The 25,034-nt window shown below is 46.4% G+C and overlaps 1 protein-coding gene across 2 annotated transcripts in view; it reads right to left on the minus strand.

Annotated features, from left to right (window-relative positions):
- Positions 1-20,382: 20,382 nt before the first annotated feature.
- The window catches only part of EPHA2 (EPH receptor A2), a 55,040-nt gene continuing 50,388 nt past the window's right edge, over positions 20,383-25,034 (minus strand). For both annotated transcript variants that reach the window (XM_029578475.1, XM_029578476.1), the window contains exons 16-17: positions 24,330-24,485; positions 20,383-21,860 (exon numbers count right to left, since the gene is read on the minus strand). In XM_029578475.1, coding sequence (XP_029434335.1) covers positions 21,755-21,860; positions 24,330-24,485 — 262 coding nt within the window. In that variant the 3' untranslated portion in view covers positions 20,383-21,754. The remainder of the gene's footprint in view (positions 21,861-24,329; positions 24,486-25,034) is intronic.

Genomic DNA, 25,034 nt, shown 5'->3' on the forward strand with positions numbered 1-25,034 from the left:
GTACCTCCCTTTCCTCCCCCTCTGCTCCAATGTATTGCTCTCTTGGTTTTCTGGGCCTCGGTGCCCGACACTGAGGCAGCAGGGGGGAGTGTGTGTGTCAATATAACATTGCACCCTGCCCTTACCATGTTGTTCCCTTGTTAAATGTACTTTCTAAGCATTTTGTTATGATGTAAACCGATGTGATGTACACACTAACACCAGTATAGAAAAGGTTTTAAATAAAAAATAAAATAATAAATTTCAAAAATGTTTGAGCAGCGCTATTAAATTTTTATATGGCCGTGTGTCTATCCGTCTGTGACACGAGCTGTCTAGATCAAGGTGGCGAACTGCCTCTAGTTAAATATAAGGACATAAAAAGTGCCATGCTGGGTCAGAGCAAGGTCCAATCAAGCCCAGTATCCTGTCTCCAACAGTGGCCCAATCCAGGTCACTAATTCCTGTCAGATCCCCAATAGTTGAACTGTTCCTTGTATCTCACTCCAGGGATAAGCGCTGGCTTTCCCTCCTCTACTTGGCTAATAACCATGCATGGACTTTCCCTTCAGAAACTTGTCAAATCCTCTTTTGAAACCTACTGTGTTAGTTGCCTTCACCACGTCCTCCGGTAACAGAGTCCATAGCTTGATTGTGCTCCGAGTGGGGGAAAAAAAAAAAATACTTCCTACCATTTGTTTTAAATCTGCCGATTGCTAGTTTCAGGAAGTGTCCCCTAGTCCTAGGGGTGTCTGAAAGGGTAAATAACTGTTTTCTATTTGTCCATTCCACCCCACTCATGATTTTATAATCATATCCCCATTTCACGTGTCTCTTTTTGTTCTCTGCAGTTTTCCCTTGAAACGCCGTGTTTATTAACACAAAAGCTGTGGAAGAAACTGCATTACTCTTTTTTTTTTTTATCACTGTCCAAGAAGTTATTTGAATTTGATTTGTAAATAAAAATATATTTTTAAAAAATGGAAAAAAAAAAAAGGCACGATACCGTATGTACCATGTTTGCAAAAGTTTCCAGTGAACTAGGATGATTTTCGAGCACCGAGACAGAGAGATAATCTGTGTACTCTCCGGGATATCCTGCTCGCGGAAGCAGTGCTATCCCACTGGGGGCCCCTAAGCAGGACTCTATGGGGGCGCCCCGTGGACCTCTCCCTCTGGGGTACCTGCTGCTTTCCTCACTGCCAGTACTTCAGCTCCTTCCTGCTGCGGCAGGTCCAAAAGATTGGAGCAGGAAATGCAGGAGAAGGGAGGCTGCTCAGACAGCCCGGGAATCTCCCAGAAGATGCAGGCGGCTTGGGCTGTTTGCCCACAGCTCCCCTCTCTCCTGGACCACAAGGGCAGAAGATTAATCATTTTCAATGTCAAAACAGACCTTCCTCTGCCCAAAACACCCACTTGAATAAACACCAAAGCTTATCGGACAATCTTGTTTGTGTTAAATCTTAGCTGCCAAACTTTTTTTTTTTTATTAAATGTTTATTGAGCCAACAACCATTTACAAAAGGCAAACAAGAAACCACCATTTCTCATCATCATCCTAACCATCCAGTCAGTATAGCTGCCAAACTCTTGACCACTCCACAATCTCTTAGATCACTCCTCGCTTTTTCTACACCACTGGACATGTTCACCCCTTTTGCAGATCTTTATATCGTCTGCAAAAAAAAAGACAAACTGCTCCTACTATCCCCTTTACAATATCATTTATGAAAATACTGAACAGAATCGAAAATGGGAAAAAACAAACATGGCATACGACGACAATATGTGAAGATGTGCCAACATAACCAAGATTATTATACCGATGCCTGGCAGTCGGCATTTCCACTCCTAAGACCCACACACAGCTCTGCCAATGCCCCTCAGTCCCGTCCTGCGGCACTCCCTGGTATTCCAGGACTGAGACCTACACACTGCTTTACCAATGTCCATCAGTCCCATCCTGCGGCACTCCCCGCTATTCCAGTACTGAGATCTACATACAGCTCTGCCAGTGCACCTCAATTATGTCAATTATGTCCTGCAGCAACCCCTGCTAATCTATTCTTTTAGTTTAGATTATTAATCTTAATTAACCGTCTTTCAGGAAAATAAACAAGGTGGTAAAAAGCATATAACACATAATGCAACATAATAAAATGTCAACAATTTGCAACTAAAATGTATTTAACAATGCATTAAAAAGTCATTGAATGCAGACAATAATATAAAACTAATTACTAAAAAGCATTATAATCTGAAACTTATAAACAAAGAAAAAAAAAAATTCAAACAAAGACCTCCACAATGCTTGAACATGGAGTGGGAGCAATGCTGGAAAGGCAGGACTGCATCTGAAAGTACAGAGCCAGGATAACTACCCTTATTTTAAATGCTAATCCCTCTAATCAGGCATCTCCTTGGGCTTAAAAGAGAACATAAGGAGTGCCCTGTTGGGTCAGACCAAAGGTCCATCAAGCCTGGCATCCTGTGGCCAATCCAGAAAGGTGTAAGCTCTTATTAACAGTGCAATGAATCTTTTATAAGAGTGAAACTTTACTCGAAACACTGGCACCCTTCTAAGGACAGAGAAGGGGGAACAGCACTGAAGATCATGGGGTGGAAGGCAAGGAGTCTGGAGATCCTGTCCGGCGGGGGAGGGCTTCCCCCGCGCTGTGCAGGTGATGTACCAGGCTTCTGCGGAAAATTGGGGCACTGCAGTTTGTGCATTGTCATTATTCGGTTCGCCATAAAATGGCAAATTGTAAGGGAGTGTTGTGAACTGTAAACAGCCGATATTGCTGGTTGGTGTTGGTAGAATCTTATACTAAAAGATATCTGCACTATAGAATTAAATTAGTACCTAATACCTTATGAAGGCATCTGAACACTTCCTTCAGATGGGTTTATAATTTAGTAACTCTCTCTTTTCATGGCATTTTATTGTAAAATAGAAAACTTATTTCTTCCATCTTCAGACCCCTCTTCCCTGGATCACATGCCCCGAGTGACTTTAGTAACCTTTCTGGCATACGTTCTGGGCACATCCTCAGCACCACTCGTTGGCTCCCAGCACTCCCAGTAGCAGCACCCATCTTCCCTCCCTCCCCAGGTGTGAGCACACATCTGTGGCTCTGACCGATAAGTGGTTCGAATCAACAGCACTGCAGCCTGGGCCCCGGGTGACATTGGGATGACTTGGGAGCAGGCCCAGATTTAGTGCGGGGCCTGCAGCTGGGCCGCTGCACGCTCCAGGCCCTGCCCCCTCCTCCCACACGGGCTTCCTGTTACTATAGAAACCCGTGTGAGAGGCAGGGCCTCTTTTTTTGGTTGCTGCTGCTGCCGCCACTGCCGTGGGGGATTGCCATGGCTGGGAGTGGACATCTCCGCGCCACATTCGAGGAAGGGCGCGTCTGCCACCCTCATGTTGCCCATGGGCACCAGCAATGTAAATCTGGACCCGCTTGGTAGACAGGTTCAGGGAGAGGTAAGAACATAAGAACATAAGAAAATGCCATACTGGGTCAGACCAAGGGTCCATCAAGCCCAGCATCCTGTTTCCAACAGTGGCCAATCCAGGCCATAAGAACCTGGCAAGCACCCAAAAACTAAGTCTATTCCATGTTACCATTGCTAATGGTACTGCTAGATTTATTTATTATTTATTTGTGGTTTTTATATACCGGACTTCGTAGGATAACATCAGTGGTTCTCCGATCATTTTATCTTCCGCACATCAAAGAGACCAATAAGAAAAATGCACCAAGCCAAACTCGTTTCTTCTTCCCTTAAACACAGACATATTACTACAAGAGACCGCTCCTTCACGATTGCGGGAACAAACCTCTGGAACAAAATGCCCACAGACCTGCGTCTAGAACCCTGCCATAAGAAATTCAAGCAGAACCTCAAAACCTGGCTGTTCGAACAAGCTTACACTCAATGACCATCTCTTTTCCTGAAATGCCAGTTATTGCTTATGTTTCTCTGATCCAGTGCCACACGCCAATTTATTTATTCCCCGCTGCTAAATTTTACTTGATCGGGCTCTTTCCTCCCAGTTATTAGACTCGCCATTAACTATGGAATATGTTTATCATTAGTTTGTTAATTGTTCTTAATTTATTCTTAATTGATATTTTTTATGTACACCTGAATTCTTATTGACTGTAAAGCTTGTTGCTGGTTTATTGTAAACAGAGGTGATGTTATTAACGTGCCGCGGTATATAAAAAATCACGAAATAAATAAAAATAAATAAATCAGTTCGGTTTACATTATAACTTCAAAATCAGCAAAACAGAGGCTTTACATAGAACTTATAGGAAAACAGTGAATAAAACAAAATTAAATAAACTATATAATGAACGAGGCTTAAATAGAGAGACTTAAATAGAGGTTGTTGGATAACTGAGATGGTATTGAGAGAAATGGTTGGGAGATGGAGTGGGGGGAAGAAAGAAAGGGGTAGAGGGAGGATGAAGATGGACGGAGTGTATAGAGGGGATGGGTAATTTAAAGAGTGAAATTTAAAGATAATTTAAAGAGTGAAATTTTGATAATTAAACTCAAAACACCTCTCTCATCCCCAATAGCAACCCAGAACATGAGTACAACTGAGATCTTCCATGCATGCAAACACACAGCAATGGAAGAGCCAAGGGGATACACCATACTGGTTAATTCCTACAGGAGTAGTGATATGCTGCCACAGGTTTCTTATCAAGGCCTTTCACTAGTTCTCTTCCATTTGCTCTACCTGCTCCAGCCTCTCACACCCCCCTCCCCTTCTGTCTCTCTACCTAGAACAGGAGGGGAGGGGAAACAGCAGGAGGGAAGGGGCAGGATTAACAAACTAAGCAGCTCTTCCTTTGTCTTTGATTGATTATATTCCAGTTTTTATTTGTATGGTTTATGTGTGGGGTTTTTTTTCGTTATAAACCATTTTGAAATTTACCAAATAAATATTACCTTTTTCCTGTCACCCTAGGTACAGGCCCTACTGCGCCTATCGGCAAATCCAGGCCTGGGACTGGATGTCTGAGGGGCTTGGCAAAGTCCGTTATGCTGGCTTTGAATGTGTCTTCCAGTTCTCCAGCCCAGAGATTAGTGAGCTATCCTACCACCTGCTGCTTAGGACCTCCAAGCGGGCTGTTTCCCAGCCAGCATGCCATGGCTAACCGGTATGCCTTCAGACCTGATCAGGCATGCCTCGGAAAAAAAAAGTCACCACTGCCTGATGCCACCACCTGGGCTCTGCTCCTCGCAGCGACGAGAGACATCAGCAGCGGCTCTTAAACTTGTAGGAAGTGCTTTCCGAGAACATGGTGGAATCACGCACCCAGGGCGGGGATAGCTGGGACCCCTCCTCTGTGCAGCACACAGCACCACCTCATCTTCCCTCTCCTGAGCCAGCTTCTGTCTCATCCCCAGGCCAAGTGAGACATGGAGAGCGTGCACTGATCGCTGGATGTGACTCACTGGGAGCAAAAGCAAGGAGCTCTGCCAGCTGCCCATACCACACGGGTTTCTCCTACACTTATATAAAGGGGAATTGGTTCATGTGAGTCTTTGCCCTCTCTCTTTCTTTGTTTTAAAATGTGGGTTTCAGTGCTTTCCAAGCTCGCTTTTTTTTTTTGACCATGAGTCTTCTCTCTGTCTGCACTGCCTGGTCCATGGAGGCTGCTGTGCCACACATTTTTGATAAATGTAGGTGTGCCTTGGGCATGAAAAGATTGGGTAACACTGCTCTAACTCTTCTTCAATCCGAGTTGGCTCTGTCCCATAATAAACGTCTTGAAACAGTGGGAGCTAGCCCAGATTGACTATTCTGTTTAACTTCCCGCTCGGTTCCTGCTTCCTGCTGACACAACTTAGATCCTGTCTCTAGCTCTGATGACCAAACTTTTGTTCCTGCTTCATTCCTTCCTGTTCCTGTGATACTCTCAGGGCCAGATTTCCATTTTTGGCACCCACTGGCGGCAAGGGATCGGGGATGGGGGTGGGCACCCCCCTCATGAGAAGCGGGGGGGGGGGGGGGGGAATAGGGAAGTGGAGGGAATTGAGGGACCCCAGACTGTCCCTGTGCAGCTCCTCACCCTCAACTTCCAGCCACTCCTTACTTAAAATGGCAGTGGCCTGATCTGACAGCACCAGCAGTAACAACTTTAAAAAAAAAAGAAATTAAATGTGGGACCTCCAGCTGCCCGTTGTGCGTCAAGGCCCCATGGTGGCCCCATGCGGGCTTTCTGTTACTATGGAAACCTGTACAAGGGCTTGGGCTCCTGCAGGCCTCGAGCGCGCAATGAGTGACTGGAGGGCCCACTCTGAATTTTTATTTTTTATTTTTTTTAAACTTGCTGCTGCTGGATCAGGATGCTATTGCTTTAGGTGAGTGGCTTGGAGGTAGGCCCAGATAGAGGCATAGCAGCAGCAGCATTGCTCCGGTACCTATCAAAATTTGTCACCAGAAGCATTTGCCTGTGTTACCTATGCCTAAATCCAGGCCTGGTTACTCTTGTCTTATTTCACCCTGGTTCCTGACCCATTCCAGCTCCTCTCAGAACTGCGCTTTCTTGCTTCAAAGTTTCAGCCTCTCTGGGATTCCTTTGCTAGTTTGCAGACCTTATTTACTGTCTCATGTTCCTGTTGCTTCCCAGTGTGGACTGTCTTTAGGTTAAATCCTCCCTTATCTCGGTTCTTGTATATAAACATTGTACTGAATTTTAGCCTGGCCATCCTCTGCTCAGACATAAATCAACACAGGGATCAAGAGCCTTTGGTATCTAGGACTGGATGACTTTGTGGGGGATGGGCACAGGGACACAGAGCCTGTTACCTCAGAGACCGGATGTCTCAGAGAACAGGCACAAGGACACAGCATTTTACTTCTAGGACTGGAGGGCTCTGGGGATGGGCTCAGGGATACGGAGCCCGTCAGGTCTTAAGTTGTTGGTTCAAATACAGATCGGGCTGGCAGTGATTGCCATTTGGTTTCCATTATAGCCCTCTGCCATTTGTATAGGGATAAGATTGAGATATGCAAAAAAGTCAGAAGAATAATCACACCCATGAGTATCAATAGGATCTTGGCCCATGGAAATCAGTAGCTTTTGCTATGAAAGGCAGTAGGAAAAGTCATCACTACCTTCTCCAGTGCAAATACATGGCAGCAAATAAGAGATGCAGAAAAAGACAAGAGCACGCATTTCTTTTAACGTCCTGGAGTGGTTCCCTCCCTCTTTTCACTGTCTAGCTCTTTCTGGTGAAAGTACGCCATTTTAATCCATACACAGTTTTCTGCAAGCTAGGCATGGATAAACGAGATGTTGGAGATTCTGGTCTGTATTCTGAAATGCGCAGGCTGACCATGGGCTATACGCGTCATAACATGTAGTGCGTCTGTACTTTGTGTGTTAGGTGGATATTACGGGCTGTCCCATAGACAAACACCTTCCATGTCTAGAATAAGTGAGTGCATTCAGGATTAAAGGCAGGACTCCCAGCGTGTTGGCGTTATATCCTGGGTGGAGCTGGTTTCTTTTCACATGTGGGATCAGTCATTTCATTTCTTCCAGGACATTGCACACAATGATCATATTGTGAAAACTAAGTACATCTGTGTTCCTCAATTTCTGATGGTCTTATGCACTTCTCCAGCTTTCCCTGTGTCCTGTCTTCTGATTTTCAGCCATATGATGTTTCCTCTGCCTTGGCCAGTACATGTCTTACTACCCACAGTCCGCTGCTAAACACCACATGGTATTCCAGCCCCTGCAAGGATACAGAATGCCTACAGATGCTAAACACCACTAACATCTGGAAGACAATCCTTTGACGGATGCAGAATCATTACAGAAGCTAAACCATAGCTAACATCGGTAAGACAACCCGAAGTGTTGAAGACCAGAAGTGTGAAAGACTTCAAAGGGGCGTGGGATAAACACTGTGGATCCATAAAGTCTAGAGGACGTGAATCAATGTGGAAAAAAAGATTTGCATTCACAAAAAAGCGGGGAGTAGCTTGCTTTTTACGGCAGTTACTACCCCAAACCAAATAGGCCCGATACTTCACTTTCAATGCATATCCAGCATAGCTCCCTGCTTCAACGGCAGGGGGAATGAAGATAAGTGGATCTATATACAGATAACCAACAAGGACTGAATTACATAGTCTGGGTAAACAAATAAGCATGGGTGTAGCTTGCTTATTGCGGGGTTACCACTCCTAGATATTTCACTTAGATGCAGCTCCAACACTGCTCTCTGCATTAAATTGGTGGGGGTGGAAGGGAAATAGAACCAAAAGAGCCAAGAGTAACAGATAAGTATGAGAAAAAAAAAAAGTGCAGAACTTGCTGGGCAGACTGGATGGGCCGTTTGGTCTTCTTCTGCCGTAATTTCTATGTTTCTATGTAGATAGATGCTAAATCTCTACAGATGCTAAAATGCACCAACATATGTAAGGGAACCCTTACCAAATACAGTATCTTTACCAAAGCAAGAGGGCCAACATCTGGAAGATAATTCCTGGACTGATGTAGAATTCCCACAGATTCTAAAGAGAGTCTCCTAATGGTGGAGAACTGATAAAGCACCTACTTTTTACAGCTGTCCCTTCAGCCTGCCTGTATGCCATTTCTAGAAGTCAGCCATAACACCAGGCTGAACATCCCTACTCCTGTGAAAAGTGCCCTGGGATTGCTACTCTTCTAAAGCTAGCAATGTCTCCATCTGCTAGAGGGGGGGCCAAACCCAGGAGTCTGGACTGATCCGGGTACGTACAGGGAATAACAATTCACAAAGCTGAGAGGTGATTGGTTAGATATACCCCTGGGCAGGATAGTGCCCCAGAAACATTGTGGGTTTCTGGTTCAAAGGGTGCTTTAGAGGAAGTTCAGGAGAAGGAAGGACGTCACCAGTAACATTTTCTACAGCTTTCAGTGTTCTCTGCAGCATCCCACTCTGCCCCTGAGATCTTATGTAATCAGAGCACAACCTGATGCAACTGGCAGGAAATTATTAGGAGTCAATAAGGAGGGAATTCAAGTTCAGAGTTAATCATTGGCCAACAATGCAAGGGCCTGGGGCCCCCAAAAACCATGGTGTCCCCTCTGCCTACAGGGTAAACATTACTGGCTTCCCAGGGTGCTCTTACCTCGGTGCTAAACATCTGGTCTTTGGAGGTCTATTTCCTAGGATGCTCCTGGGTGGGAGATTTCTCTTCCTGAGCACCGAAAGAATCACCTGCTCCGCTCGGCCTTTAACCAAAGACCCTGCAAAGGATAAAAGGGATAAAGTGAGAGGTCAGAGGATTTCAGGCGCCTCACAGGCTAAGGGGGAGGGGGAGGAGGTGAGACAGCGCAAGGGAGGAGAGAACGGCAGGGAGAGGCAGGCTGTAACGAGAGAGAAAAAAAAGGAATGAAGTGCATAGAGAGAGGTACAAAGTTCAATGAAAAGTCGAAAACAAAGCAACATAAGACTAAAGAAATTATCCAAGCTCCCACAAACTGTTTACTTTCTTTTTGAAATGAAGTTGAAAAATAGGAAAAGTCTCCGTAAAGGTTGTCAGTTTTGTTTTCGGGTTCATTTATGCAAACGGACCCCAGGGAGAGGCCCCAGCGCCGAGAGGCCGGGAGCCTGGGAAAGGGAAGGAGGGGTCACTCGGTCTCTCGGCGCAGGCGGTGAGCCCCATGCACCCCGCCGAGCAGGCTCCGGCAGCCCCAGCCGAAACAAATCTGCTCCTCATTAAAGCGCGGGAGGCCTTCCCAGAGCACGCGCACTGAGGCCTAAGCAAACACGCTCAGGCCCTGGCCCCTGTCAGCCCCATCCGGGCCAGGGAACGGTGACAGGAGCTCCCCGGGGGCCATGAGAGAGAGGGATAAAGTGATTGGCCCTAGGGTTATACACGGGGGGGAGAAGACAGGCACGGTGAGAATCTCTGGCGCCCCCCCCCCCCCCATATCCACTTAAACAGGGCCCAGTGGTGAGGGATTTAAGGCTTTGCCACCTTTAGGCGATGGCAAAAATGTGAAGATTCTCAAGCAGGTTAGCATTTTCAGTTTTATTTTACATTTACAAATGGTTTTCCAACCTTGCTGGTGCCTGTCTAATTTATTATCTTTTTACTGGGTGAGGAAAAGGGATCTCAAGTACTGACAGGAGCACTGGGAGGAGATCTCAAACATGGGGAGAGGAGAAAGTGAGAGGAAGGAAGGAGGACCAAGACTAGGGTGGGGAGAAGGTGACAAGACTGGGAGAGATGGGCAAGAGCAAAGAAGTGGGGGAGGTTCTAAGATTGGGGAAGGAGCAGGGCCTCTGTTAGATTATTTAACCCATAGCAGGCAGAAGAGTTGGGGGGGGGGGGGCAGTTACCTCAGAAATCAAAGTGTAGTGGGGGAAGGCAGTCCCAGTTTTTGGATGCCTTCAGAAGTTGATGCCCTATGCACTTGCCTATGGAGCCTGTGCCTAAATCCAACCCTGAAAAAAGGGGGAGAAGAAACTAAGAGTAGGAAGCGTTGGGGGTGGGTTCCAGGCTACCGGGAGAGGTAGGAAGGAACAGGACCTCTAGAATCTTAGGAAGACAATAAGAGATCAAATGACAGAGGATCTGAATTGTACCGGCAGGGAAACAGGTGCATGTCACATGTATTCTGCCATGCCATGGCCCCGCTCTCCCTTTCATTTCCTCTCTCATGCACAAATCCAACACCAGTCCCTTCCCTTTCACATGCACACAAACATTGACCCCCCCACATTACCCTCTTTTATATAGACATGCTCCCCAACTGATCCCCTCATCCCCCCAGCACTCTCCTTGTCCCCAATAATCCCCCATTCAGCTTCTCTTAACCTCCCCAAAACCATCCCCTTTCACTCTGAATGAGGTTCATCTCCTCTCGGCCCTGAATGACAGGAGGGGAGGGGCCAAATTAGAGAGCCGAGTAGCTCTTCTTTGCTCTGCTGCAGATTCATCTCTACAGCTGAGCTGTTCTCTGCTGAGTGTGATGCAGCACAGTCAGAAGGTGGAAAATTCTTCAGCCAGGCAGCGGTCACCCTGGTTTTTACTGCCCTAGGCACAGAGACATCTCTGTACAGAAGTATTTGGGATGGCAAGCCAAGACTTGAGAGGGTGGAGGGAGGTTGTGATGTGTGACATTTACACACATCATGCACCCCTCTAATTGGCTATAAAATATAAACTAAGAAAAGGTCCCAAGGTCCTTCTGTGCAATCAAAAACAAAAACCCAGCCAGTTTCAACCTCCCACTAAAACAACCATTAAAATTTGCCAGCCTCATTCAGCCAATTGTTCTATATGAATATCAGTGGTCTAAAGTCTGTCGAGAAGGGAGAGAATATATTCTGCACCTCCAGTCCTGTCACACAATCTGCATCCACAGGAAGTCCCCCCCAAAAGAGACCTAAAATGTTGACCCTTACAATTCAATAATTTGCTACACTCTTTATCTTATAGATGGAGTGTGGACTTACTCCTATTAGATTGTTTGGCTTGCAATCCTTACAATTCACCATACAAAAAAAAACCCCTTTCAAATTCTGTATCACCTCAGGAACACCTTCCGCTTCCAGACGCTTTGTGAAAAACTCTTAACAAAAAGAAACATAGAACCTATATAGCAAACCTTTAAGTTAGTGCCATAGCAGCACTAATGCCAAGGATTCAAAAAGTAGCAACCCTACCTATGAAGAAGCAGCACTGTAAATAATGCACTAAGCTGTAAAAGCACCCATTCACCTCCTAATAGGAAAACAAAATGAACCAGGCTGCTATAGATCTCTACACAAACAATATGCTAGCAGAATACAGAATAAACAGAAACGAGTAAGCAAAAACTGAACTGGAAAAAAAACACAAGCCAGATTTTGTATGCAGTGCAACAATGGAAAAACCAGAAACATTACCATTCTTCAATAAACATCGAACAACAAAATCAAGAACTACATAACATTAACCATACTAATAAAACAATACATATTACAAAACATTTGAATAGAATAACATCCAATAATTAAAAACAATATTTAAAAAAAAAATGTATCAGACACCAATAAAACATTTCAAAATAGCAGATACATCCAATAATTTTAACTAATAGGAATTTAAAAAATCCTCTGCTCTCCAGTCACACTGAACACACATGTTCACTCTGACACTAACATTCACTCTCACACATGCTCCCTGCCACACACACATGCTCACTCAGTGGCTCTCCCTCACGCACACAGGGTCACACACACACGCAGGGTCTGTCTCCTGCATGCACAAGCAGATGCACACAACACACTCAGGCACAAACATGCACGCACACAGGCTCTCTCACTCTCCCAACACACACATGTATATGCTCTATCATGCTCGTAAAGACTCAGGTCTGCCCCCTAATTGGCCTCCTCTTCAGCTGCCAGCAGGATGAGGTCTGCTGGCAGCCATCGGATTGCAGGTTCTTTTTTTGTTTGGGGGAGGGGAGGGTGAGGGGGCATGCCACCCCACCTTGTTACATGGTCATGGCATGGGCTTTAAGCAGCAGCAGGAACTGCATTTTAATATCATCTCCTGCTACCATGAGGCCAATCTCATGCTAAGAGCTGTGAGATAGGCCCCGCAGCAGATGACCTTCACTTAAAAATCTGACTCCTGCCTGCTGGGTGTGATGGGGAGGTGGATTGAAGCAGAGAATCAGGTGGCTGATGGAGGCATCAGATTGGGCAAGGGCTTGGTTTATCCCTGCCCGATGCGATGAATAAAACTGGGGAGGCAAACCACTTTTTGGAGTGGCACTTGACACCCTTTGCCACCTAAGTGTGCCTGTTGAAATCCAGGCCTGGTGACTATGGGACAGTCTTCAAAAACTGATGCTCCCATTGAAAAAATGACCACCTTGATACCACAGGACAGGATACAGTTAACAAGGGAAAGGTTCAGAGCAGCGTCACAGATCCCTATTTTGGGCACAGGCTCAGAGCTGGGGCACGAAATCTGTTGTGGTTTATAATTCTGTAAACTACTATTGCCTTTTTTGTTCCCAGAGTTACTTATAATTAAATCAGAACACTAACTTGCAAAATCTGAGCCAAGATTGACTCCACTTGGCTTCCCATTTTTTGGACCCAGTGAGCCCTAAAACGATAGGAGCAATGAAGACTCACTTCACATCCAGCAGACAAAAAACTTGAAATGACAAGGGATGGTATCTGCAGAAATCTTCCTGCCCTCTTCCTAAAAGAGGATTGTACTCCGTAATCAAGACCTGGATGGCACACGTTCTGCTGAGCCAAACAAATGCTTCCAGCCAAACTCCCATACAGGCCTTCTCATTAGTGCTTAACACTCTCCGTGGCAGCAATCCCACTCAAAATCATTTCCAGATATTTGAATGCGGCATCCATAACCTTAAAATAAATCCTCAGAACCCGGGAAACTGCTCCCCAGAGCCTCTGCTCCCTTTCACCTCCGATGTGATTTCATTGGCAACGGATACTAAACAAGGCCGTTGGAGGTCAGGCTTTGATGGAGCTTAAATCCCCCCTGCTGTTAGCTGGGCTCAGTCCCAGTTATTCTTGCAGGGGGTGGGAGGGGAAGGGATGTTTGATTTCACATCTGGAACCAAAATAAAACTTGAAGCCTAGCCGGAGGAGAGAAGGAAAGATTCTGGAACGGTAGATGGAGGCTGCATTCCTCAGCACCACCCAACAGGTATTAACCGAGAGCACCCGTGTGCTTAGGCCTTGCCACCACATCAGATCTGCCTGCCCCCCCCCTGCCCCCCTCTCGGGGTTCCTCTCCAGTGTTCTCCTTTATGGTAAGTTAAATGTCTCCTCCTAGCTAAACTAAGGGAGAGCCCATTCGAAGAGGTCCTTTGTCATCACACTACCACCTTTCTCAACGCACCTCACCTGTCTCGGCAGAGCACTGTGAGCCTCGGAACATAACTATCGCTCAGGCCACCTCAGAACATCACCACCACACATCTTGTAACAACTGCCTGGAACCGGATGGGCTTTTTGCCTGCTGAACGGATATCCGTGCTCCTTTTCGACTGATGCATGTAATTTTACACAAGTCAGTTGAGGACACCGTAACATAAGAAATGCCGTGCCAGCTTAGGCCAATGGTCCATGGAGCCCAGCATCCCGTCCTCTGACGGTGGCCAGTCCCGGTCGCTGGGAAGTACCTGGCCAAACCCAATGGAGAGATCCGTTCCCTGTTGCTCATGCCCAGAAGTATGAAGGGGTGATCCCCCAAGTCTACCTGGCTTATAATTGTTAGTGGAAAAGGCCCTGTCCTCCAGAAACTTGCCCAAATGGTTATTTTTTTTTTTTTTTTAACTCAGCTATACTATTTGCCTTGATCACATTCTCCAGCAACAAATTTTAGAGCTTAATTGCTCATTTAATGTAAAAACATGCTCTCAAATTTGTTTTAATCTGCTACCAGTTTCATGGCTTGCCCTTTTCCTAATACTATTTAACAGTCCCTATTACTTGTTCACTGTACTCCTGATTTTATAAACATCTAAACTATCCCCTCAGTTTTCTCTACTCCAAGCCTCTCTTCTTAAGGGAACTGATTCATCCTCTTTAATCATGGTTGCTAACCCTTCTTCATTCCTTTTCTCTTTCAGATGGGGCAATCTGAACTGTATCCAATACTCTAGGTGAGGTTGCACCCTGGATCAATACTGAGGCATAATAAATGTTCCCGGTTGTGTTTTCTATTACTTTCTGAATAATTCCTCACATTCTGTCGGCCTTTCTGACTGCCGCAGCACCCGGTGCTAAGGATTTCAATGAATCATCCACAGTGACTGCAAGACCTTTTTTTGGATTGACAACTTCTAAAGGTGGAACCGAGCATTGCACATACAGAGTGGCCCATGGAAAAGTAGCCCGCCTCCAATACCAGTGCATTCGGAGGCAGGCTACCCTGTATATAATTAGGATTATTTTTCCCCCCCCATCTCTTTGCATTTGTTCACATTAAATTTCATCTGCCATTTAGGACCCTAGTGTCACAAGGCCATCCTGCAGTTCCTCATCATCAGCTCGTGTGCTAACTACTTTGAATAATTTTGTCTCATCTACAAAATTTGATCACCTCGCTCATTGCTTCCTTTTTTCAGATTATTAAAAGTAGGAGTTCGACAACTCTGGTCTCGCTACCAGGCCCTGGGTCTTTCCACTCCTCATCTTTATTGGTAAAAGCATTTAGGGACCTAATGCCATAAACTGGCGTGCACATTAAGGCCTTTCTGTGCGCACTGAACGTAAACCTGTAACCCGCCCTGGGCAAGTGTTTTGGAGGAGGCGGGATACAAAGTAGTATAAGTAAATAGCAATGATGCAGGTAGGCCTTACCGTGCATGTTAAAGGCGTCCGGAGAGACGTTAACCTTAGCATGCTAAAATGCATCCCCTTGTGCGTAAATGAAGGTTGAGCATGAACTGGGAAGTTACACTGTGCGTGGCCCCTGCTTGCCAGTTCTCAGGTGCTCACTAACCAGGCCGATTCGTTAAAAAGTGCGGGAGAGCCGGAGCTCCATGTTGAGTGCCCTCTCTCCTGGTGAGTGCCCAGGCACCTCTCCTGCACGCGCGATTTTGTATTTAAATTAAGGCCTGCACTAAATAAGGAGGCTGTCAGCGGGGCAGACAATCAGCACTTGATTTTACCGGCATCTGTTTTCGAATCCGCTGACAGCCACGGGTTCGGAAAATGGACGCCAGCAAAACTGAGGGTTGGTTTTCGAACCCGCCAACTGGCAGGCAGATTTTTTTTTTTTGGCCCTCTGACTTAACCTCACAATGAGATTAAGTCAGAGGGTGTACAGAAAAGCATTTTTCTCTGCTTTTCTGTATACTTTCCCGGTGCTGTCTATGGTTAACAGGTGTTAATTTCTGGCTGCACATTTTACTGTCAGTATTCCATGGTAATAAGTAATAGGCTTCTCCTGTGATAAGTGTTAGTAGTTTCAGGGTGGTGGGGTGGTTGGATGGATTTGAAAGGTTCCGATTTTGTGATTCTCTCTGGATCTTTCAGCAGCCTTCGACACTGAAAACCAAACCAATCCTACTTTATAGGTTGTAGTCTCATGGTGCCAGGGGCAAAGTGCTGGAATGGATTACATCTTGCTTACAGGGAAGGATGCAGGTGGCGTAGTGTCCTGGGAAATGCAATCAGGCATTTCATGAAGTTGCACTCAGCTTTCCGTTTTAAAGGCATAGATGCAGCCTCCCTACCTGATTATTAATGAAGCAGACCTCAGTTAGGTGATGTATGCGGATGACAGACCCACTTCACAACACATTCGTACAACAGTCAGTTTGGGAAAAACATAATACTGGTTTGTATGAAATAGACAACTGTTGTGATGAAGTCATTCTAAAACAAAGATTCTGGTTGTGAAAGCCTTCTGTAGCACTTCCTAGGCCTGCAGGACTCAGCTTTGGTTCTGAAAGCGATGGTAAAAGTTTTGGTGTTAATGTACACTGTCATGCGACTATGCATTCACATACTGGCATGATGGCATCGAGGGAGAGGCCTGCTCTGCCTCAGCAATAGGTCAAACTCCTTGGAGTTGCTATTTGCAGGGTCATTCGTGGTTCCTGATCCTGCTTCTGTTCCAGTGCTTTGTGCTCATGTTCCTGGTCCCTTCCTGCTTCTTCGGCATACCTTTGTTCCAGTCTGGTGGTCCTTCATTGGCTTTCGTGTCTTCCTGTGCTTCTGCCTTCCCTCCGATTGACTCCTCAGCTTGGACCTCTGTCTTTAGCCCTCTTCTCGACCACATTTGATTTCCTCCCTCCTTGTGACCTCTGCTTGCTTCTTGTCCTGCTGTCTGTCCGGACCTGTGCTTGGACTGACTTTGTTCTCTTCCCGCGGGCCAACTGACTTCTGTGATGGATTCACCTCTGCACAGAGGCCCCGCACCTAAGTCCAGCTGGCCCCGGCACCCGAGGGCTGGTATTGGTGAAGCTCCTGTTGGTCCTCTTCTCCAGTCATCTTCGCCTGCTGACAGTGAGGACCTGCAGGGCTGTAGTGCCAACCTCAATTCGGTCCAAGGGTCCACTTCTGCAACATATAAAAAAAAAAAAGTGTGCATGTATGAGTTAAGGCCTCCAAAGATTTGTAACTTTACAGGAGTGAACATTCACCTACCTGGCCAATGCCAATGGTTTTCAAAGTCAACTTACACACTTACGTTTGCCTTGAAAATCCTTGGTAAAGTCTGTGTATAACTCCCCGCATAGCGGGACATTGTATTGAATTGCCTTCTCCGAGACTAAAAATAATTTTCATGTACAGTGCTCAGTACTGGAATGCCAATCCCTTGCAACTAAGATCTGGATCAGAGCATATTCATCTCTGAAAGGTGCAATGCATCACCCAGCGGGTATAACCGGACCTTCCTTCCAACACGGCTCCTGGCATCTTGCTCCATCAGTGCCAGGAACAGCTTTTTCTGCACACCAGGCCGCTATTCGGAACAGTCTGCAACTCCTGAGAAGGGGATTGGTGCTGTGTTGGCGATGCCGGAAGAGTGTGTGTGTGTGTGTGTGTGGGGGGGGGGGGGGGGGGGGGGGGATAAAACACAGAATCTTTAGGCAGTAGCAGATGAAGTCCCAGGACAGATCAGTTCTGAATGAGGTGGCAGGCCAAGTCAGCAGGAAGAAAAGGGTTGCCTATAGGCGCCAGATTTTCGACACAGGTTAAAGTCCAGTCCTGATTTTACCCCGCTGCCTGCAATGGGTCTTGTAATTCAGGTGTCCCCTATTGATTTTCCTAGAAAAGCAAGACTAGAACAGAGGGCAAAACCAGGGCTGGATTAATCTGTCCTGAAAATCTGGACTCAGTTGGCAACCCTAAGGAGGAAGCTGCCAGATCAATAAAATCCAGGATTTGTTTTCCACATTTTCCATGTTATCTTTAATTATAACCATACTAATTTGATGTAAACATGTTTGTATCTATAAGTTTATTTTCCTTAAGGACTGCTCTCCCCCCAATAGATGAGAAGGTAATTTTAGCCTTTAAAAAAGCAGGCCAGGACTAAGAAAGCTTTCATCAGCCCAAGGCCTCAGGCTGGAAAGAAGTGGGTGTAGCAAACAAAAATGGAAGTCGTTGCAGCTTTTGGAGCTGGTATCAGCTGCCCGAAACGAAATATTCAAACTTTCACACACACACACACACTTTCAAACTGGAGGCTTTGCCTCGGGTCCTTCATGCCAGAACCCTCGTAACCCAGCACAGGCTCTCCCCATGCAGGATGGTGCTCTCCTCATCTTCCTCAGAAACCTATTGCTCTCCCCTCTGCTCCTTATTCGGATTTTAGTCTAGGTGCAGAGAAGATGCCACACGATCCAGTCCTGTGTTTGCCCCATTGCATGGCCTGGAGTTTTAGCTCTTATGTTCAGGGAGATCAGAATATCAAGTCCATGCATGTAATGGAGCAGAACCAAGCCTGGATCAGCCTCTTCGGCTGACCTCAGGGGGGGAGGGGAGGGGGGGCGGGAGTGAGGTGCCAACCCTGAAAGCGTACTCTGACGTCATATTCACACCTCAGTAATCCTCAGGGCCCAGGCTAAAATCAGCCACCTCGCACTTTGTGCATGCCCTATGGAACCAATTACTTCCTTCCTAATTGTTTTCCTGGACCAAAAACTAAAATAAATAAATAACCTTTTCAGGTTTCCTTAGCTTAATTCACTATTGGGTTTTTTTTTTCTTCTCTCTGGCCTTGGCTTACTCTTCATTTGACTCTGCTCTTAATACATTGTGCATGCTTATTACAAAGGTGCAGATGCAGTCTTGAAACTGAAAATACGGAGCTACCATTGCTGGAGGAAGGCCCTTGTGGTGCAGCGAGAGGCCCTGGTGGTGCCGTTTGCATGCTGAATGTCTGAAGGGAAGGAAGCTGCCAGTTTGCAGCATGTGGGTGCTGTAGAGGGGCAATTCTTCCGGGCACCATCTCCCCCACCTTAATATTATACAGTAGATAGTAAAGCTGCTGTCAAACATCCATGTGAATATCCCATTGTGGGGACAGAATTAGAGGCTGGAGTTAGGTTTTTTTTCTCTGCCTCTAGGAAACACGTGAAAGAGGGGAGAGAGAGAGACAGGCCTCAACAGCGGGATCAGTAATTTAGTATTGGGCATGTGAGGCAGGGAGCAGTAACCGTATCTGAAACTCATTACTCTGCTTTCCTGGAGGGCCCCGTTTGCATGGAGAGGATAACTAAAAAGGATAGAGAGGTTACCAGTGCTAATTTTCTAAAGAAACAAAAAAAAGAGAGACCAGGTCACGTCCAGCAACAGCCTCCAGCTTCTACTTGCCCCCCCCCCCCCCCACTGCAGAAAAGGCAGCAAGGTTAATACCAAACTTGCAACAGGAGCACGGGGGCTTACCCAGCTGCCTTGCTGGATTGCGAAATACCTCTTACTGACCCAATAAAAGAATTATCCAAAGTCGATGGGGATAGGGGGAGGGGAACTGGATTCAGAGATCAACCATCACGGGCCCCGACTTTTGCGGTCTGGGGTACGGATACACAGGCGTAAGAGAAAAAGCACAGGACTGCTTCTACGGCCAAGTCCATGAGTGAAGCACGTCAAGCTGAATTTCCAAGGCGGCTCATCACACACATTTGGTAACCTACGCAGTACAGTAGATACTACCCTACAAGGCTTGCTGGGCAGACTGGCTGGACCCTTCTGTCCTTTTCTGCCATCATTACTTACGTTCCTTTCTTCAGACGGAGAAGAGGGTGGGATCTGAGTGTCCAGTCTCTTGTTTGGTTCAGGGGGATGAGAGCCCACAAGGAGCCCAAATTATCCAGAATCCTCAGCCCGCCCAACACACAGCCAAAAACAAAGCAGCCCAACACCCGGCTTTTTTTTTTAGCAGCTGTCTGCAGATTTATTTCTGAATGGCAATTTCTGTGACAGTGAAATACGCTTTGAATGTCCATCAATAAATATAAAAAAAAATAAATAATTAGGATCAAAATAAGTACAACACAGAGAGAAGCGCCGGCATGTCTATACAAGCAAAGGTGGTCGAGAGGAGAAAAGCAGAACTGTGCACGAAGTAATAAGGCAACAGATTATACGACCTGTGTACTCATTAAACGGCCCATGCACAGGAATGTGTGTAAAGCACTGGTATCTCCTTCTGTGGAATAACTATACAAATATTCAGACAAAAAAAAAACCCAAAACAATGCTTTCCCTCATTGCAGTCAGTTTTCTTCAAAATGACCAAGTGCGCAAGTACGGGCCCAGCCACTAATCCCGAGAGGCAGAGGGAGGCCCCCCCCCCCCAAAGAGCTGATAGCTAAGGCCATGCCTTCAAAAAAAAAACAAAAAAAAAACACCAAAACCCACTACTACTTTTTTTTTTTTTTTTAATAAAACCTTTCCGTCTTTAATTGCCCCCTACTTCCTAGACATCATGCCCATGCAGCTGCAGGAACTGAGTGTTTCTCCGAGGTGCGCAGCTCGGCGGCCTGCATGGGCTGTAGCAGCGGCCATTCTTCCTACCTCCCCAGACTCGAGCAACCCCGACAGATGAGACCTCCTAAACCAGCCCCACCTCTAAGCACTCGGGGGATTTGGATGCTCAGATTTTTCTTAGCAAAAGATTGTAGGACTACGGCTTCCCTACTCCTAGGAGCTTTAAAAACCAGGACCGGAGACCTCATTTACTCCCACCAGTGGCTCGGAGTTCCCTGGCAGCTATACCTCTATTGTTTCAAGGGCAGGGAGAGATGTGCCACAACACTCCAGGTCTTTTTCTCCAAGCAATCTTGGTCCTGCTTTTGGTTTTTCTCTGCTGTCATACCAGAGTATTATGGGATTTGTAGTCTTTGTGTGAAAGTCATGCAACCAACAGTTGCCATGGGAGTTAAAACAGGCCTACAAGACCGCCATGATCACCCTACTCCCAATGCCATCATCTTTTGCTTTAATTGTGTAAAGGCAAGGCCAACATGTGCTCCAACACAAAAAAAAAAAAGTGAAGAAAGCTTCATGTTCACGTCACTGTAGTTTTTGGTCATCACATCTGGGTCTAGCTTAATAAAGATTTTTCCAGAGGCAAAGAATAAGGCTCCTTCTTTAGGGAGCAAATCAGTCCAGGTCACTAGGGTCCTGGATTGGCTAGTTCTTCTCTTCTTACCCCATAGGCTTCTGGGACTGACAGTCCTTACCTTCTGGGATGGCACAAGTCAAGAGAAACCTGCCCATGGTTGAGAAAAATCGCATGCCGCGTTCACAGTACCGCACACATTTTTGCCATAGTGTGATCACCTTTGCTGTTTTTTTGTTTGGGGGGGGGGGGGGGGGGGGGGGGGAGGGGACCTACAAGGCTCTGGCAATGCCTTGTGCGAATCTGGCAACAAACAAAAAAAAAAAAAAAAAAAACTTCACCACAGAGCTAGGTGGCAGCTCTATGTACACAAAAGGGTTTAAAAAATTCACAATAAATAAAAAATAAAGCTCACAAAAGATATTATATATATAAAAAGGCATGTACAGTATTCACATGTAGGAGATGGGACCTCCTCAGAAAGGCAGTGCTGGTGTCGAGTCCATATCATTGCTGTCTGTTGGTTCTCCTCAGAGGCTCCCGGCCAACACAGTAAGTCCAATCCTCCTAGTCTCTTTCAGTTCAAGTAGTTTTAGATTTTTTTTTTGTGTGTAAGCATCCGCCTCCACTGTCCCTTTTTGCCACCTGAGCACAGTGACCACTTCTTGCCCGTTCTCAGATGGCAAGGCCCCCAGCGTGGGCCTGCTCCTTCAGACCCAGGACGCTGAAGGCAATTCGCTTCTGGTGTCCTGGTAAACGCACGCCAATCTTCTTAATGTCCCTAGAAAAAACAGAACACGGAAACAAGAGATCAGAGAAGCCACCACCCGAGTTCTGAGTTTCAGGCAGCACAGCCAGCATGCTGCCCTACAGATTGATGTTTAATACTGCAGAAACTGAAATCTTGCATTTGAGTGCCCCATCACATAGCTTAGACTGGGTCTGGCTATCCCCCAATGTGCAGATTCTATGAGCCAAGCAAGGAAGCTGGGCGATTTATGTGCTCAGAGTGGTGCTACAGCATGCATGGATTTCCTTTTGGTTTTTCATCTTGTACATTTCTGGTAACTGCGTCCTTTGCAAAGAGAAAATGCCCTGGTCAAACGTATGCTTGCATTAATAATAAGCAAACTTGATTGCTGCACTGCGTTACTGATTGGATATCCCCAATCAATGGTCCAGAATGCTACAGCACCTGATACCACTGCTATGGGCTTTCGCCAGGTTTCACTGGCTGCCTGTGCAGTTTAGAATTAAACATTTTAAGATTCTCTGTGTTGCCTTGAAGGCACTACAGAGGAATGGACCAGCTTATTTAAGGATTGGCATCCCTGGTACAATCCTATGAGAGAATTAAAATTCTCATTGCGGTTCGGCAACTTAGCCAGGATATTCAGTGGCCCGGCTATCCAGCTAACTACTCCTCTCTGATCCACACAACCCCGAGTTATCCGGCTAAATGGCACCCGCTGACTGTATGCGGATATTCAGCAGCGTCACTTAGCTGGGTAAATCCATTCAGAGTATCGGGGCTCACTCTCTGTGAAGGAGTTGGTCCCATGTTAGCTTTTTGAAGCCCAGCTCCTTCACTCGACTGACGCTTGGAAGATGGTGAAAACCTATTTCATGAAGCCTTTAATTACTTGTTTGGTTGGAATGGGCATCTCATCCATTTTTTGGAAGTTACATTGTTGGGATTGTGTGAGGTATTACATAAAAACAAACTAAAACATACAATTAATATTTTATTGTATGGACATTTCTTTCTGGTACTTGCTAGGACTGCTCTCGTATAAAATGAGAAAGTTGTAATAAACGAAACAGAATATCAGAAAAACAAGGGAGGAATCACAGAAGGAGCCAAGTTAGTCGTGAAAGAACACTACTTTTCTTCTCTGAATAGTCTTTGTCCTCACACCTTCCCATCTGGCTCTCATCAGGGAGCCATCATGTCTAGGATTATTCTATGCAAGCCTTCCCTTCTCCATCTGCCTACAATGTGCATTATTCCCCCTCATCTCTTCGCGCTCCCCCCAGAAAAAAAAAAAAGATTGCAAGTTAAGAAGCCCAAGTGACCCCAGTTTTAGCACCCATTTCCTACCAGATGTTCAACTCCTTCCAGCTTATGAGTAGCACAGCTGCCAGGAACAGGAGGCAGAGCCTGCCCATCTCATGGGACGGGAGTCTGGAAGTCATCCTGTCCACCCCGTGAACGAATGACGAATGCAATGATCCCTCACCACTGAAGAAAAAAACCCAAACTTCTCCTCTCAGGGTTCCGAGCGCAGCGCTTTTCTATACCCTGCTATCCAACCCTCCCACTGCACACATTTTACGGCTTGTCGAGGAGGGAAGACACTTTCTGGAGACCAGTCTGGTGGCGTACACTGTGCTGCTCTCTCCCGCAACCTCTCTTTCTGGGGAGATATTCAGAGTTGCTCTGCGTAGTCTCCCTGCGAAGGAGTTTAGGGAAGGAGAATCTCGGCAGGGCAGAGTTCAGAAATACCAGAACCCACCAGGGGACTGTGAGGAAGAGGGGGACAAGCTGCTCCTCGGGCATCCAGCCCACAGTACGTGCTCAGCTGGGAGCACCGAGCCTGACAGGGCCAGAGTCATCTTTTTGTTGTGCTAGGACGTGCCCTAGAGCTCTCAACAGCAACTGGATTTATCGGCAGTTTATTTTTTTTTATATTTTGTTAAATAAAAACCAGAAGGGAACACCATCACTTCATTACAGACAGGAGAAATGACCAAAATTTTGCAGATTGTTCTAGAACTTTTAAGTGGCTGTTGGCACTTCCTGAGCAGCCTGTAGGCGCAGCCACACCCTTGCCCACGCGCACCCACCCTGGATAGGGCTTCGCTGACTATCACAGTATGCCTCAGCGACTACACTCCCTCTGATCACCCTGCGTCAGGGGAAGGACGGCGTCGCCTTCTCGCTTCATGACGGCATTCCTGGACGAAATGTTTATGTAATCTGACTTTTCTTGGTAGTCAAGAGTCTAACCTTTCAAATTTTTAGGCTCTGGTTTCTTTAAGATCCACACTCTGAGCAGAGAATACACTATCACTGTGAACTCTGATTGTTCACTGATCATGCACATAAGTACAATTAAACTGCACCACTAAGAAAAAGGAGATCAAGTGTAGTGCTGATAGAGGCTACAGGGTCCGAAGGTTTAGATATTGCACACCTGGGTCACCTCCAGGGAGTAGAGAGGGACTGTGGGGCTGGGGAGATACTCACTCGTTGCTCATCTGGATCACCTTCTCCATGGTATTGAATGGGGAGGCCATGAAGTGCTCCGTGTACTGGTGCATTTTAATGGACTCCAGCCATTCGGAAATGGTCCGGAAAGGCACTCCTTCTGCTCCACTGGTGCTGGGCAGGCGGATGGATATCCTGCAAGGGAGACGAATCACAGCGGATTACAGCCCGTCATCCCCAACTCAAGCAGGATGTGCGCAAAGCGTTTAAAAGCAGAGGGGAGCACAAACAAGATTCACAGCGGCCTATTATCCAAACAGCTAAAAGCATCTCCCAGGCTAGTACATTTTAGATCTCAACTGTCAGAGCTGGATTATTTGGGAAAAAAAAAAAAAAAAGACTCCTTGCATCTCTAGGAAGTAGCAGTTTTGTGCTGATGCGAGAACGTTTGCCATCTCCCACAGTGGGTAGGACAGGCTGCCATTACTGCTCAGCTGCTACAGTACAGGATGGCTGCTCCCAGGAGAGAGAACAGCCAGTCTGCTTTCATCTAAAGCAAACAGTTTAGTGGAGGGGGGGGGGGAAGTGCCCCAAGATTTTTGCAACACCCCCCCCAAAAGAGACCCTTCTGATTCATTCTTCTCCCTCCTCTCCACCCTTCAGCAAAGCGATGGCAGTTTGATGGATCTCTAAATTCCCCGTGAGGGCCAAAAATTCATTGCTCGCATATTTATTCTGATGGCA

Source organism: Rhinatrema bivittatum, chromosome 15, assembly GCF_901001135.1.
Source record: "Rhinatrema bivittatum chromosome 15, aRhiBiv1.1, whole genome shotgun sequence".
Classification (NCBI taxonomy): domain Eukaryota; kingdom Metazoa; phylum Chordata; class Amphibia; order Gymnophiona; family Rhinatrematidae; genus Rhinatrema; species Rhinatrema bivittatum.